We start from the raw sequence: 17,517 nt of genomic DNA on the forward strand, positions 1-17,517 counted from the left end.
CAACATTAGCATAGCCCTGGATCTATTCCAGACCTAGCAACACTCCTGAGTGTAGACGAAATAGTACTATAGATTGAAATCAAATGTTTGTAGCAGGAAAGGTGTGAAGATGATGTATTTTCCAGATACTATGGAAGTGAAAGCGACCGGATCTAACCACTGTGGCAATCTGTGCCTGGAAAGAAAGTGATGCATAAAAAAATAATACCCAAGTTATGAGCTTGATTTGAGGGAGAAAGACCAAGTGGTTAAAGAGAAATGAATGAAGGAGGTAGAATTTTGTGAGAAGCAGAGCAGAAAAGAATTACAGTCTTGTTAGGATTTAACCAGAGAAAACGAGAGAGCAACCAAGACTTTATTGCAGATAGTCAAGCAGAAAGACGATGAACTAGAGTCTGTAAATAAAGGAAATGATTCTAGGATTTGAGTGTCATCTGCATAGAGATGAAATTGAAAAACAATGTTAGTAATTTGTCGAGCTAAAGAAGTTCTATAGAGAATGAAACGAAAGGGCCCGAGAACCGACCCTTGGGGACCCTGTAATCGGAGGAGAAAGAACGCGAAGAAGAACCTTTCCAGGAGATTGTGAAAGAATGATTAAAATGATAATTAACCAGCTAAGAACAGACCCCGAGAGACCCAAGGAAGAAAGCGTAGAAACCAAATTAGGGTGGTTGACAGTGTCAAAGGCTGCATTTGGATCTAATATAATTAGAATTGAAGATCGCTTGGGATAGTGAGAGTGAAGAGTAGAATCGGAGATGGCAAGAAGAGTCATTTCAGTCGAGAAACCTGAGCTGCAACTAGAGGTTATTGAGAAGGAAGAAGGTTGTGAATGTTAAGATAAAGCAAACGTTCAGAGTGGACAAGCCTCTCAAGAAGTTTAGAAAGATATGGGAGGAGTGAGATAGGTGGATGTTTATCACATTATAAGGTTCTGAGGTGGGTTTCTTAAGTAATGGGATAACAGCTGCTGCTTTGAACATATAATGGTAGACCTCAGAGGTTAGAGAAAGGTTAAAGAGGGGAAAGGAAGAACTGATTTGACCACAGAGGTGGGTAATGGATCAGAAGGGGCAGCAGTAGGATGGGTATGAGTGCTGATGGAAGAAACCTCGCCCTCAGTGATTGGAGCAAAGGAAGAGAGGGAAGCAGAAGGAATGGTAGAATCTGCGGTTGGACAAGTCTGATGACCTTCAGAATCCTGGATTCCCAAAGAGCGTTTGTTAGGTACAGATTTGGGGTAGTGCTCTTAGGGAGCACGACAACAACCCAGCCTCCTGGCAATAGGACCCAACCTTTGGTAGAAGTCTAAAACTACACAGGTTGGTAGTGTGGTAGAGCAGCCAGGCTTATCTCAAGAGGAGTCAATGTGAGCTGTAGAGTGGTTACACAGTCACAGTGACTGGTATTCAGACTAACACTTAAACTCAAGGGTTTTTGATAAAACAATTATTTATTTATTTACCGGTCAGTTGTTTAAGCCTTCCTTGGATGGAGCAATATAAAGCATCACACACATACCTTCAAAATAAAATACACACTCTTAGTTCCTTAATCAGCAAGCACCCATTGAGGATGCCACGCGCACTTCCTACACCTTCAGGTGACCTCAATAGTTAGGACACTGTGGACATTGATATGTTACTGTTAGCATTTAGAAAGACATACCACGGTAGTTAAAAGTGAACCACTGCCATCGGCCATTCGTCGAGGAAAGGGTAACATAAACATTTTACATGAGAAGCTAGATAAAGGGGATACTATGTAACCCCTCCAGCACTCTATTGTAAGATAGTGTGTGTGCTGGGACTAGAAATGTAAAAGTGTAAGTAAAGTCAATTTCACTTTTCTGCTCTTGGAAACAGTAGTTGTCCAAGAGAAAGGTAGTTGCACCTTTGGGCAAATCTGGAAAACTTCCCTGTAGCACTACACTGAAGGTGCTGTGTGCTACAATGTAAAAATATGCCTATGGAGTTTGTCAGACTCCAAAAACCAAAAGAAACAGAGTAAAAATCACATTAAAATACATGAGTGGGAAAAAGGGTCTCGCTCTCTCCAGGTAAAAATGAAAAAGTCCTAGAGTCCAGCAAAAGAGCTGGGGATCTCTAAGGAAGAGAGGAATTAGCAATTTCTGAGAATTCTCCCTAACAGCATTGAAATGTTTAATGTTTACATTTTGTATAAGAAAAATGTGCAAAATCATATGCAGAAGAGTCGAAGAAGAGGAGGGGTCAGGGGATGGGTCAGGGGATGGCGGGGCAAGAATTTTAGTAGCGATAGAGAAAAGCAGTTTGGGGGTATTGGCCTGTGGTTGAATAAGATATTGAAACTGACCAGCTGTTCCAGTGTGTAGGTCCACAATTCCAATGGAATTATCATTAGGGAGTTCAAAGGGTCACTGCTTTAGTGACGGCAAGTCTGTTTGACCTCTTGGGTATGAATTATTTGTATTTTATATTTAGTTTATTTATAGTGTGCACCTTGCCCGAGGGCTTCTGGTTGCATGTTTAGAAGCAGTTACAAGTTACAGCGTATCAACAAGAGAGCAAATTACATAGAGAAACAATTTTACAATGTGTTCAGGGTGGAAAAAAGCAGGAGAAGAATCATGATAAGTACAGTACCGGCAAATAAATACAAACAATATACAAAATTAAAAGCCGGAGAGGAAACGTGAAAAGTACAATACCGGCCAATAAATATATACAATATGCGATTATACAAATATACAAGAGTTCAGGCAAGTCTAAGTAAGAGGTAGGGTCGGTATATGTGCAGAGTCCCGTAGGGTTACCAGTAGGAATGTAGTGTAGGGGCTCAGGCATCCTGTTCATGTAGCCACTGTTTGATGAGCCATTATGCGATGAGCAACCTCAAATAAGGCCAAAGGAGACCCCAAAGAAATGTTCTGGATATTGTAAAATGGATGCAGAGCCCCAGAGGGAGAAGCAGCAAAAAAGGGAGGGCCCCCAATAGAGCTCTATGGGAATTGCAGTAAAGACTCCCCTCCAAAGAATCCCTACCTTGGATCCGTCTGTTACCAGCATCGGGACCTTCAGTACCCAGGTCTCTTGATTCAGAGTGCCTGATGTACCAAAACAAAACACAAAGTTCTTTTCCTTTTATACATATTCCATTCGTGATTCACCCTGGATCCCCCTCAGCCTGGGTAATATCCCTTTTATATCATGATCGTTACTGTGGATCCCCCTCTTCCAGCTCAGATAACCTTTTTCACAATGTTCAGAAAATATTCTTTCTTGGCTGACTCACGGTTCACCCCGTATCCACCTCAGCCGGGCACAGATCCTTCCTCTTCCACAATTAGTCTCCCTCAGCCAGGCTCAGAGCAATTTCAATTCGTATTAAATTATCAAAGACTTTCGAATGTGCACAAGGTTTAGCTTGACCTGTTGGAGGACCACTTCAGTCTCCAATTTCCCTTTTCACTTTTGCCAACACGTTGGATACCCAACAGAGACCTTCGAATGAGCACCCATGTGGCACCGGACCACACTGTCTACGGTATCTTTCTTGGCTTCCAAAAGTTCAGTTACTCCTCTGGTTTGCAGTTATATTTGTGTTGCTCGTCACACACTTTTCACAACAGTTGTCTTTAGATTTCATCATACAATGTTGCCACCCGCAACCGTGGTTCTGGCACAGGCTGGTCTGGTATCAGTCTCTCCGACCGGCTGTGCTGTCTTTACTGCGTTGCTTTGTTGTAGGAGCCAAGGACAGTACCACGGCAGCAACCGTTCCTCCCCACATTGGTTTATCGACGTGGGAGAGCCCCGGGTACCTCTGACACACAATGCAGGTATTTTTAGCTTTAGTCCCCTGTCTTAAGTTTCTTATTTTCCAAGGTTCACGAAAGTAATGGTCTGAAAAGTTCAAGGGCACTTTCCTCCTTGCAACCCTCTCCAGTCTCACCGTCTTTCTCCTTGTATTAAACTGCCATCTTGGAACTTCTGCTTCCTGGTGTACTTTGCCTTGCTCAGTGTGTGCCTTCGTGCTCCACCTTTTATCCGTTTGGGGAAGGGTGATGGAAGTCAGGTGTGCGTAATGATCAGTAATTGTGTGACCATTGTATTGGGACATGTCAGGTATACGTATCTGGTGTTAGTCTGTTTTTGCTCACGGTGAGCTGTCACTGAGAAAGTGTGTTGTGAAAGTGGAGCGGGGGGGGGGGGTTCCTCGGTATCCTACCTGGTAGGATGGGGAAAAGGTGTTACAGGGAAGGGGATACCGCATCTCACCATCCTGTCTCACACTCCCCGAAGACCCCTCATCCAGGTGATCCTCCCGCACTGTTCCACCCCCAGGAGCTGGATCCAAAAGTGATGGCCGTGTCCTGGCCACCTGCATGACAGATCCCCCGGGACTAGCAGGTGAGTCACCTTCAGGTTTCTCAGTGTATACAGTGTTGTTTCTGTGTTTTAGCTAAAGCTGTGAGTTGTCACACACAAGCGTGCATTAATTTCCTCATTGGAATACTTTGAGTGAATTATATTTTGGGCCATTGTTGTAAAAACATGTTTAAAGTAGTGCTTGGTAATGCACATGCGTGTTTGCAGGTAGATCTATAGGAGTGTAGGAGGGGGAAACTGGATATCCTGTCCACATCTAAACATAACCTCTGTGCTGTAAAATGTACAGTCTTCTTGTCTTGCTAGACCCCCGTGGTAACATTTCCCAAAAGGTTGCTGGTAGCCGTTATTCTCAATGTGGTTGTTGCCTATAACCCCGTGGCATCTGTGAATCCTGGCACACCTTCTCATAATAGCCTCATGTCTTCCCTTTACAGGTGTTCTCCAGTGGATTTGAAAAACATCTTATCTTAAGGTTTTGTGAAGGGATGTTCACGATGAAGGAGTTTGAAAAGGTAAGTGACTCGGACACCACCTCTGTCTCGGAAGTTGAGAAAATGTGACTTTGGCTGTCAATATATTATTGCCTACACCACTTCACAGCGACACATTACATTGTATAATTAATACGTTTGTAAAGAGTTAATGGTTTTTGATGGGCTTTTTAAGGCAGTTCCTTTTAAAAACCACAAACAGGGCCCTTTCTTAACATTTCAGAAATGCAGACTGATGAGACATTGTTGTTTTTCACTCAGATTTGTTGTCATTGAAAGTGGCATTAAACCCATGCCCGTCTCTTCCTCATTCCTGCTCTAAATGTTTGTGGCCATGGCTCTACCAACATACAAATGTTTACATGCTTCCAAGCAGTTGACAGACAATACAGGACTGTACTGCTGATAACCCTGTAATTCATTTGCAGGAACTGGAGAAACTTTGCACTGTGAGACTAAGTTCTGTTTGGCTTTTGGCGGCCCTCTAGGCATCGTTTGAACTGGTTTAACCCCTTAATTTCCCCTGTATACTACACTGTATGTATAGGAGGCTACATAGGACCGAGGTTCGCCCGGTTAACTGTTTTATGGGGGGGAGGGGAGTTAGTTGGTGAACTCATTTTGGAGATAGGGGTATATGCACAGGAACGATGGTTGGGGAAGGAAGATGGGGGGAGACAGGGAAGCTTAGCAAGTTGCAAGCAAATAGGCAATAACGCCTAGGAGATCACGACAAGGGACGATTGGGAAACCAGGGCAGGGACGGAGGCCGGGTTGTTCGGTTCACGGCACTGCAATGCAAGTAGTGTTGGACAGCCGTCATGGAGGGACGGGGGTAGGGGGGCAAGGGAGGGGGAAGGGCTGTGACGGGGTACCATGTGCAGTCAACCACGCGAAGGAGCGGCGGTACAAGCTCCCACTATACCGAGGAGTTTTCAGCTGGTATAGTGGCAAAGGGGGATGGCTGATCTGAGGATAGGCACACTAAATGTTAAGGGTCTGAACTCCCAGAACAAGAGATCACTGACAAGGTAATATGGTCCATAAGCAGCTTTTAATGGTCATTCTTTCTCCAGGAAACTCATTATAAACGAGGGGTGGAATCCCCAATTACGGGGAGGGACGTGGCCACGATTTGTACTGGGCCTCTCCTAAGGACCTCAAGAAAGAAGGGCTAGGTATCCTACTAGCGAAAACATTTCGGCTGACAGGGACACAGATTAAGAGGGTTTGAGGGCAGGTTCCTGGGAATAAAGGTCTACCAAGAGGTGTACAATACACCCTAGCCATGGTCTATGTGCCTAATGCGGGGCAGATGAAGTTCCTACATAGGATATTTGAGATGGTGGAGGGATGGGTGGAGGGTATCATGGTCCTGGGAGGAGATTTCAACCTGGTGGGAGACCCAAGGACGGACTGTTGATCACTTAAAGGGGACAGGCAGAGGGCAGAGACCAAAGAAAATCTAAATTTTAGGCACTTGCTGCAAGGCTACCACTGGACTGACGTATGGAGGAAACACAATGCCGGCCTAGGAGGATGCACAGTCTTCTCCCTGCTGTATTAAACCTACACCGGGATATATATGCTATTGGTACCCCGGGAACAAGATGCAATAACACAAGGTCCCAGAGTTGAAGCGATAACATGGTTTTCAACACAAATTACTGGTGGAAGTTTGGAAGGTAGAGAGCCCTCCAAGGAGGGAAACGCGATGGGTGTGTAACGATACTCTGGTATCGGGGTAGGTGTTTAGGGACTTCCTAGTGAAGGAGATGGGTGCATACTTCACTACGAATGACAGTGGGGGGGTGGGCATGGCTACTATATGGGAGTCAGCAAAGGCAACATTCAGGGGACTGCTCATCTCCAAAGGGGCCCGGAAGAAAAGGGAACGGAGCCTAGTGGAAACGAGGCTGTGCAGCGAACTGAAAGCACTCGGATCGCAGATGGCCCGAGCAGATGCAGACAGGGGAAAGCTCCTGAGGGATATGCAGGATAAAAGGCAGTAGCTACACTCGATTTCCATAGGGGAGGTGGCCAAGCGGATGAGGTACACGAGGCAGAAATATTGCGACCAAGGTGACGTGGCTGGGGCAAATTAGGTCGAGGGATGATAGGATGGGAAGGAGTATTGTGGGGATACAGAGAGCAAACTGGACGGTGGCAGACAAGGAGGATGAGATCCCGTCACAATTTGCAGAATACTATAAGGGGTTATATTCCGAACTGGAGGAGATGGGGAGAGAGGAGATCCGCGGGTATTCAGAGGGCATGCAGCTCCCCAAGCTGGCAACAGAGGCATGGGAGGCACTAGACAAGGAAGGAAGTATTGTGGGCTATCCGCAAATTAAAGGCTGGGAAAGCCCCAGGTGAGGACGGATTCACCGCAGATTTTTACAAGCAGTACCGGGGATCTGTTAGCCAAACTATTTAACTCCAGAATGGGGGAAGGATCGGTCCCTCCTCCCTTCCCCCCGACGTTCCTCAGAATGTTAATTACAGTGATCCCGAAGCCAGGCACGATACAAAGCCCGTCACTGTTGCATGATAATACAGGGGCTACCTTAGCTCCTGGAGCCCCAGTCCCCAGCACACATCCACTCATTCCTCTGGAACCAGCTGAGGATGAACCATTCGCACAAGCCCCGAGCAAACCTTGTTCCCACATTCTTCCCCAGCCTGCTCACTCTTCTACCTTCTAGGCCCCCCCCCCAGCAACATCTATTGGTGATGACCAAACCCCTCCCTCTATCAAAGCAACTAAGGAAGTTGGAAGAAATGCATCCTTTCACACAGGAGCCTGCTGAAATATTAAAATAGCCCTTCTAAACACCAGGTCCCTCTACAGTTACGCTTGGGATATTCACGACTTCATTCTCGATAGGGACTTGGATTGAATGTGTCTTACAGAAACATGCATTACAGATGCCAGCGGTCCCATGATTGATTTGGCCAACCCGGAGGGTTATTCTATTTTCTTTAAAAATGGGGAACACGGTCATGGTGGGGGACAGGGGGCTTTATTACTAAAAGCAAACCTTATATCTCCATGTCATTTTCAAAACTGAGATTCTCCACATTAAAATGACACCGACCAACCAGAGCTGTAATTATTTAATTCAAATTTACCACCCACCCTCGGTCACGCCGGGTTTCAATGAGGTTTCTCAGCTGCTGAGCAAATTTAGTGCACCAAACTGCTCCACTCTCTTTCTAGGGGATCTGAATCGCTGGCTGGGAAACACCAGAGACAAAGAGGCTACTGATTTGGAACTGACCCTCAATAACATCAACTACTAAATTCTTAATAACAAACCTGCCACTTCAAATAACAAGGGGCTAGATAGGGTTGTGACCAGAAATCTTGCGGCTCATATGGTTTGCTTCACCCCGTGCATATGGCCTGACCACTACATTGTTGATTTCCACATCCAGCTACAGGGGCCTCACCCGAAAACTAACAACAATAAAAAAAAAAATAACTCATCTGTCAGAGTCCTTGCACACAGGCCTGTCTCGAGGCACTTACGGCAGGTACTGATGATACTGACTCAGCATAGTCTCTGGTGAACACCTTTTCTACTACCTTTGTGGACCTGTTAAATAGAATAGCTCAGCTCAGTCAGGGCCAACAGTGGGCACCAAAAATGGTTCACGCCAGAGCTTAGCTCTCAGAAAACTGTAAAAAGAAAACTCGATGCCTGGTAGCTAAATGCCCTTCTGATGAAAATAAAAATGCTTGGAAAGCATAGAAAACACTATATAAACTTAAATCTAGTGGAAACCAAGAAGAACTTCTTTAATACTTGGTTCAATGAGGCTACTAATAGACCAAGAAAACTTTTCAAGATTCTTAAATCATTGGATTAACCTAAAGTGTGTACCATATTGCTTTCACACACATCTCATGACTGTGCAGAAGTTCAGGCTGCATTAGAAGCTAAAATAACAAAGGCCAGAGATAAAATCACAAATGTCTTAGCCAGAACCACTCCGGCAAGAGACCATCGGCTTTGTCCCAAAAACACCTTAAATTCTCACGGTCCCTGATATCCATCACTGACAATGGGGTATATGCTCTCCACAGTGCGTCCCGCTACATGCCCAGAAAATAGTCTTACAACCAAATTGATTCTGAAGCGCAAAGAGCTGTTTGCACCTTTTCTTACTCACCTGGTCAGTGCATCCTTTCGGGACAATCCTATCCCTCAATTCAATCAAGGAGGTCATGGTTACGCCCCCTGCTCAAGAAACCCGGAATAGACCCCAAGGATCCAAATAACCTTAGACCCATCATGAATTTCAACTTCGTCTGAAAAATACTGGATACAATTGCTACATCCCAGCTTCAAGCTTTTGTGGAAGTGAATGGTGCTCTCCATAACAGGCAATCGGGTTTCAGACCAGCTCACTGTACGGAGGCGGCTCTCATCGGTTTACAAACTCACATGTTGAGTATCACGGATAGTGGAAGAGCGGGTATTCAGGGGCTACTAGATCTGTCGGTGGCTTTTGACTTACTTGACCATGACCAAGAAGTTCTATCAAACTTCATCAAAACCATTCATTGAGGCAGTACAAGACTCCACTCTTAGTATAAGGCTGTACCACCTGAGTTTGTTGGTAGCGTAGACAGAGCAGCCAGGTTTATTTTAGGAGGGAGAGGGGGCTGTAGAATCAGTACAAATGAAATTGTAATACAAATGGTCCAAAGGAACACTGAAAAACTATGTATTGTAAAAATAAATGGTTTATTTAAATACAAGTAGGCCCAAATAAATCCTGGGGGAAATGAGTACTAACACATTATATGAAATCACAATTATAAAAACACAACACTATGCTTGAAGGTATACAGACCAAAGTATAAACCTTATTTGGAACACCTAACAGTAGTTCTAGGGAAGTCAAATTTTTTCTTTTAAAATTAAAGCGAACACATTCAGTATCGGTCCCACCTATTCTTGGGGAGTTGAAACCAATGTCAGATTACATTCAATAATTCAAGGGTAGTAGACCCTACCAGTCATACCGTGACGGTCAATAACAAATCACATAATCAGTCAAATGGACAATATATGTTTTGTGAATAGTGGAACACTTATTCAAGGTACAGTAAAAACTTACAACTCATTTTGTGATAACCCACAGTTATACTACGTGAGTAAAACCTAAGGATGTAATATTCAATTACAGGTGCTTTTGAGATCAGTGAAACAGAGATTGAGATAAGCAGTAATTCTTATAACTAATTTTTGGCTGGCACACAGCTAACCCAAGCTAAGTAAAACCCATATACTTTTACAATCTCCCAATGAAGCCTAGGTTAGATCTTTCCCAGCAATACAAGTTGTATGTACCACCTATGAGGGACAGTTGTAACCAAAGTCAATGGGTTTGAAGAGTTGCATGGAGCCAGGACAGCCAAAGTCAATTTGAACAATGTCTATGGAGCTGAGGCACTTCTTTAGATAGCCCCGGGAAAGCAAAACCCAATGTTACAATTTATGAATGACTCAGTTATTCTAGGTAGGTAAAACCTAATGCAGACTTATTCTCGACAGGCTAACAGCAAGTCAGGAGAAGCAAGACCCAGTTGTGGAACACTCATACCATTATCCTGACAGGAATATCTAGGTGAAACCAACAGCATTACTTTTGGGAAGAGGCACAACCTAATCACAGGTGGGTAATCTACCCTTACATCTACTTTCTATTTAGAATGGCAAAACGGTTTCTATGGAAAGAAAGATGTTACATACTTTTGAGAATAGTTCAGCACACATTCAAGGTAAGAAATAACTTTTATGTAACTGTTCACTCTGAGTTACAGTTACCAGCCAACTCTTTTACAAGGAAGTCACTTTTAAACATTTATTCTCTTTTCTGGCGAAAGGCGCAATCCCTTAAAATTCTTTCCTTTATTCTTGGAGCCTGAGTGTTCTCAGTGGCAGAAGGGGGGTCACTACGGTCTAGTGTCCAACAGGCAGTGTCAGGATAGGTTCTTAAGTAGCAAAAGTCAGAGTTCCTCAGGAAGACTGAGCAAACAGGTGAGTATTTTGCTTTAGAGTTAGAAGTGGGTCGACGCGAAGCAGTACGCAGAGTTGGTCCGCTGAGTTGGCCGCAGTCCACGGCAGTCCAAGGAAGCCATGAAACTAATGGAACAGACCGGAGCAATCACCCATCCCACGAAGAGGGAGCCCACCGCCGACAATATTGTGCTTCCAGACCCCTCAAAAAGTCCTCCCGGACAGGTTTTAGAAAGCCAACACGCCCGTTGTGATGGCCTGAGCAAGGCCAGTGGAGGACTGGCCGCCAGCAAGGAAGACGCTCCCGCTCCGCTCTCTCTCATTATCTACCTACCATGCCGAAGTTATCCCATCTCCCTTATCAGACTGCAACACGAATACTGAACCTGAACAGGAAGCAAGGTCGAGGCACTCTTCGGCACGAAAAGCCCTGCAGAGTAATCGGGCACCTGCGACCTCAACTTCGCCACCGGTCCTGCTTACAGATCACAAAGGGAAATCCAACCCTACTGGCCTGATGGCCGAGAGGAGGCACTCGTTGGATCGAAGTACTGCACAGGACCTGGAAAATCATGGAACAAGAGAGCTACTCACACCCGGCCGGTGGACCACCGCGGTGGCGAGTGGGGTCTCGGCCGAGGGCATTGGAGGATGCCAACGACCGCACTCCAGTTCACCGGCCGAGTTTGTGTTTGAGACCACTCTCAGAACCCCAACGGTGACCTCTTTAGATCCAAACACTCAATAGAGCACCATGATCTCACCCGGAAACCAAACGGCAGTCAAAGCAAGGTACAAACAAGCAAACTTCCGATAAGCAAAAGTGAAAGAAAAGCATTTACCAAAATTCAGACCAAAGAAAATGTCACCCCTCCAAACTATAGACCCGGAAGCCTGCGCAGTACCGGTGCTTATACATTTTCTAATACATGGTGAACAAACTCTATATGACTCTTGCTCCAGCAACGAAGCACTATCTACAGAACTCTCATCTCTTGCTGGCAATTTACCCAAAAGCACTGTCCCACTAACGCCTCCCCTGCTGTCTGATCAAAATAGAGAGGGGGCCCTGACAGAAATCGACAGGGTGAGGACGCCCCCAACATCACATACCAACTCGCCACACACGGATCCATATTCACAAAAAAGAGAAAAGGCTATCGCAATATACAAAAAGAAAGCATTGTACAAGAAAAGGGGCAAAGAAATAGCAGAAAACACCACTACAAAGGCACCACAAAGAAAACAGCCTGGTACATCCAGAAAAACAGACCTAGGGAAAACCCCATTCCCGAACCCTTTGATGTCAACTGCCCCAAAAGACTTCTTCCAAAGCAATTCAAAAGAAAATTGGAAACAGATGCGGAACTATCAGATGCCGAAATTCTAAACGCCGTTCTAGAAATCCCTCCAGTGCCAAAACACGTAAAACGGTGGAGAAGGACACCAACACCTCGCAACACTCTTACCTCTGTTATCAGAATCTTCTCTACCAGAACCACTATTTGCAAACCCTCGTTCATCCAAAGAACTGAGAACGGATAATCTGATCGATTTATCACTTAAATCTACTCCTCTGGCTGTGGAAACCCAGAAAGAAAGGTCTTCAAACACGACTTTCCCAAATGCTCTAAATTGCGAGGTACTGGAACAAATAAAAGAAATATGCGATCAGTCGATCGAACAACCAACTGTGGCCTTAGATCTACAAACACTTTCAAACCTTGAGCAAACTCGAGCTACACAAGCAATCAACTCGAAGAGAGCAACAAATGATATACCAAACAAATGGCAACTATGCGAGAACATCCCTCAAGAGAACACACCACAAGCATTTGAGCATCCTCTGTCACCATTGCTCAGAGAAAAAACAAAGGAGGTAGAAATTGAACCTGATCACCCTTTACCTCATCGCGAATACCGGAAAGAGGACATCACTCCAGCCAAAAACAGAAGATTCAGCGAAATCTTCACGACTACGCACAAAGACTCACCATCAAAAAAAACAGACTTACTACCATGTCAGCCATTACCATTGCTCTGGCACCCTTCAGAAAGCTTTACGAAGGGATAAACGACTCCATGAAAGACTCCATAACGGGAACAGCTATGATGCACTCGAAATTAATCTTTGGTGAAGGTTTCATAACAGCACTAGAACAAAAAAACGCTGAGCAAGAACAGCGTTGGAATTCAAGACTCGAGGCACTTGAAGGAAAAATTAAATTACAAACGGTGCCAAATACATTGCCAGCACAACAAGCTAATCCAGCCAAAGGGACACAAACCATGACTGAAGGAAATGCGCCCCCCACAATAGAACCGATGATACGCTTCCTCAAAGCATGCCTGTCGAGATCGTGAAACCAACGCCTGTAGAAAGATTAGGAGCCAGCGCGTAGGGTGATATTGTAAGCACCAAAAAAGGTCCTCAAAAGAATTTAACTACTAAAACTCCAGCTATATTCAACCTCGCTAGACCGTCGGCTCAAATACAAAGCAAACCTCCGGCCACAAAGACACCGAAACCGACAAGCAAGCCTAAAGACACCTTACAGGTGGGCCCCAAAGTGATCGACATTGCCAAATCACCGGAAACTCCCAAAGACTTTATGGCTAGCTCCTCATTGATGAATTTAACACTTCACCTCGATCAAGAGGAAGACTCAGAACTATCATTTACCTCTGTACGTAACCCGGAGTCAACATCAAACACAGACTACGTCCATCAATCAAAAAGAGTGCGGTTTTGCACACTACCCCGAGTAGGCGGCCAAACATTAAGCCAATAAATGTTGCCCATACCCTGAGGGTACAAATAGAAAGAGCCAGGTCAGTCCCTCGAACCAATGAAAGTGAGAAAACCGACATATGCAAAAAACGAGATCCTGTTTACGAGACGACAGAAGCCTCTGAAAAACAAACCAGAAAAACAAGAAGTTCACTCTGTCAGTAGCGCAGATTCCACGGAAACGACTCCTACCCGCATCTTTAAGATGGAGCAGCTAACTTCAGGGCGAAACTACTTGGTACACAACAGATGATCAGTGCTTGAAATACTAAGCAAAGTGCAGAAACTTTGCGTTCTGAAAACCGAAGATATCACCCTGATTGAACCATACCATAGGGATAAGAAAGCCAAAGCGTACCTTATCATAAAAGCTGCGGCCCTACATGAAATCAAGCAAGAAGTGTACGCTGACTTCGAACATCTGGGTTTCCATATATCAGAATTACCCAAACCAGTTTCTGTCCTTCAAAAATCTTCTTCGCCAAGCCATATAGAAACATCAAGACAACGTTTTAAGTCCAGAACGGAAGAACTATAAAAAAAAAGGTGGGACAGTTGCCCGGGAACCTGGGAAGCCTCACGACCTAGATACCCTGGCTTAGACCGACACCGCCACAAGAGACGTGACTACCGCCAAAACAATCAGCCTAAAACAGACAGAAGAGGAAGATTAAGATCCGATAGGAACCACGGTTCCCTATGACAAACAAGCACCCGGACTGCAACAAAACATGGGACAAATTGTGAAGAATCTATCACCCAATCCCCTCCAAAACCTGTGACGCGGGTAGACCCATCGGAAACAAATCACGACAACGACGTGGTCCAGTAAGCCCTTGGAACTGGCTGAGAAAAGCACTAAAACCCAACCCAACGAAATGGCAACAAAGGGAAAAGGGTCATCAAAATTGTAATCGCCTTCTCTATCACAATGACATGTCATCAGCTAAAACAGTAAGCATGGTCTCTCGGAACACACGCAGCCACAAACACCTTACAAACCCAGAGGCACATGATCTGGGCACCTTTGATATAATTTGTCTCCAGGAGACTTGGCTGCTGGAGAAGCCAGCGCTAGACGGCTGTGAGATTCAAACATCACCAGCAGTCAAAGGTCTTTTGGGTCGACCTTCCGCAGGCCTCTTAACAGCCGTCCATTCTGGGTCAGGATTCACCATTGTAAGAAAAGTGGTAGAGGCCTATGGAATTCTAGCATTGCTAACTACATGGAACCATACTACATTAGGGACAAGAACCAGGACCACAACACATCTAGCAGGAATAAATCTTTACTGGAATCCTCAAAGAACCAAAAATTCCACCCTCTGTACAGCTGTCGCCGACACAATAGATATGTTCCTAATGGAGTTAAAAACCATTCACATTACTATTTGCCGGGACCTAAACGCAAACTGTGAAACCAACACCATCAATCGGCCCAATGAACACCTCACTTCAGCAGCTGCCGAACGAGGCAAGGCCCGGATGAACCTCATGAATTCAAGAAGTTTTCACAATGTAGCAGTACTTCGAGGACACCAGCCCTCCCTTCCATCCTGGGAATGGGCCAATTCAGCAGCTACTCTTGACTACATCTTTGTGACTCATGCCATGCTCCCGTACATCGATCTCTTTGAAATCATAAGAACTAAAAAAAGTGACCACAACCTTTTACATGTCATTGACCCCCATCTGCCACTAATAACAAGTATACGAATCAAAAGTCCACCACCGCACAGCAGTCACGCCGAAGACTAACAGCGGCTGGCGTAAGGCTTATAACAAATATATAGCAACAACACTAGCCAACACCAGGGATACAGCTGTGGCTAGACAAAACTAACTCCCACTGTTGCTAACCTTAAAAACAGGAAGAACAAAAGTGAAAAAGAACGATAAAAATGACATGCACAAGTATGATAAAACACTGGTATTCAAAAGAAAAGAATCAAGAAAATTAAAGCGTACCAGCAAACTTACACACTCGAACAAAGCCAAAACTACGCTCGAGAAAGCAACAAAAGACTATAAATCATGGGTAAGAACCCACAAAGCAAACCTATACCAAAACGACGCATAGAAAATGTTAAGGGTGTTAACCACCAAGAACTCCAGAGCCTTTTGGGCTCTGATAAAGAGGAAGGACCTGCAACCTAATATCCATCTCATCAACTCTGTGTCTGAAGCAGACTGGATAAACTACTTTACCAACCTCTTCGCCCCTCTGACTTCAGAGTCACCGACGCCAATCAAGTTGACTGAAACCAGGTGGGTCAATCTAACAGACACAGAAGATATCAAAACAGCGATCCAGAAACTTAAATCATCAAGGGTGCCGGGCCCGGACGGCTTAACAAATATCGATCTGAAACAGTACCCGTTGGAATGGTCTATTTTCATAAGCAAAATCTTCGGCTATTGCAAAAAGACAAAACTAATACCGATATCTTGGACACAGGCAGTGGTAGTCCCCATCTGTAAAATGGGAAAGGGAGATCGATCGGGCAAACTATCGTCCTATTGCACTGTCAGATGATATTGGGAAAATCTTCACTCCTCTACTCCTGGCGAGATTCCAAAAATGGGCCAGAACATCTCCCTGCTCAGACCCATTTCAAACCTGCTTTCTGAAAAATGCAAGTACCAGTGTTAACATTATGTTACAGAACCTACTAAAAAGCAACATCAGGACAGGTGCACCAAGAATATTACTAGCCTTCATAGACCTGTCGCAAGCTTTTGACAAAATAAATCGGCAAAAACTATGGAAGAAGCTGACTGCCTGGAAGTGCCCACCCGAAATTCTGGATCCGGTGATAGCCCTTCATACTGACACTAAACTACGAGTGCGGCTGAGCCAGAAAGGACTGTTATCGGAAGAGATCAAATCAGAACGAGGAGTAAAACAGGGCTGCTCGCTGGCCCCGGCACGCTCAAGCACCTTCCTGGGGGATTTCAAAAACACTGAAGAATCTGTGAGATCTTTTCCACCACAAATTGGCCAACGTCAAATATCTCATTCTATATGCAGACGACGTAATCCTATTAGATCAAACCCAAATCGGTCTGCCGCATCAGCTATCCAACTTGGCCAAATACATAGATGAGAATAACTTGGAAATCAACATATCCAAGACACAAATATTGATCCTGGAAAAAACCCCAAAAAAGAAAATGGAGAAATGGCACTGTTCACTCAACAGTACAAAAATAGAAGTGGTTCTCCATTTTAAATACTTGGGAATAATGGTGGACGCCTCGAGCAACGAAAAATCGATGCAACAAGCCTTGCTGGATAAAACAAAAACTCTAACAAGCCAAACTCGCATGATGGACAAGAAATATGGAAAATTCTCGTTAACTCCGGCAAACAACTTCAATAAATCAAAAGTTGTGCCCTCACTGGTATATGGAATGGACACAGCCCTGAACCTCCCAGCCACACTTTGGCAGAAGCTTGAAGGCTATTTATGGAAATCAGTCTTGGGACTTCCCAAGTCAACCTCGATGGCAGCCATCAGGCGCGAACTAGGCCTCCTTTCCCTGGCAGCGTCAGTTGAGCAAAGTCAAATTCAGCTCCTGAGAAAAATTCTAACTCCAGACAGTCTGCCGATATACCAAATAATTGGCCACAAACTTAAAAACGGTCACTGTAAGGCACTCGATCTTTGGGAACGCAACCTGAACAGCAAACTAAAAGACCTAGCCTGCACATATGCAGACCTGATTAACAACCCCAAACGAGTAAAAACAAAAATGGGGAACCAAGACTGGATCACAACTTGTGAGAAGGCCACAGCAAATGGACTACTGACCCACTTGCCACC

The 17,517-nt window shown here is 44.8% G+C and overlaps 1 protein-coding gene across 1 annotated transcript in view; it reads left to right on the forward strand.

The window, feature by feature from the left end:
- The window catches only part of UTP20 (UTP20 small subunit processome component), a 1,390,303-nt gene that overhangs the window by 211,202 nt on the left and 1,161,584 nt on the right, over window positions 1-17,517 (forward strand). The window contains exon 11 of the mRNA XM_069629877.1: window positions 4,811-4,888. Coding sequence (XP_069485978.1) covers window positions 4,811-4,888 — 78 coding nt within the window. The remainder of the gene's footprint in view (window positions 1-4,810; window positions 4,889-17,517) is intronic.

Source organism: Ambystoma mexicanum, chromosome 12 (genome assembly GCF_040938575.1).
Source record: "Ambystoma mexicanum isolate Mex_15411 chromosome 12, UKY_AmexF1_1, whole genome shotgun sequence".
NCBI classification, from domain to species: domain Eukaryota; kingdom Metazoa; phylum Chordata; class Amphibia; order Caudata; family Ambystomatidae; genus Ambystoma; species Ambystoma mexicanum.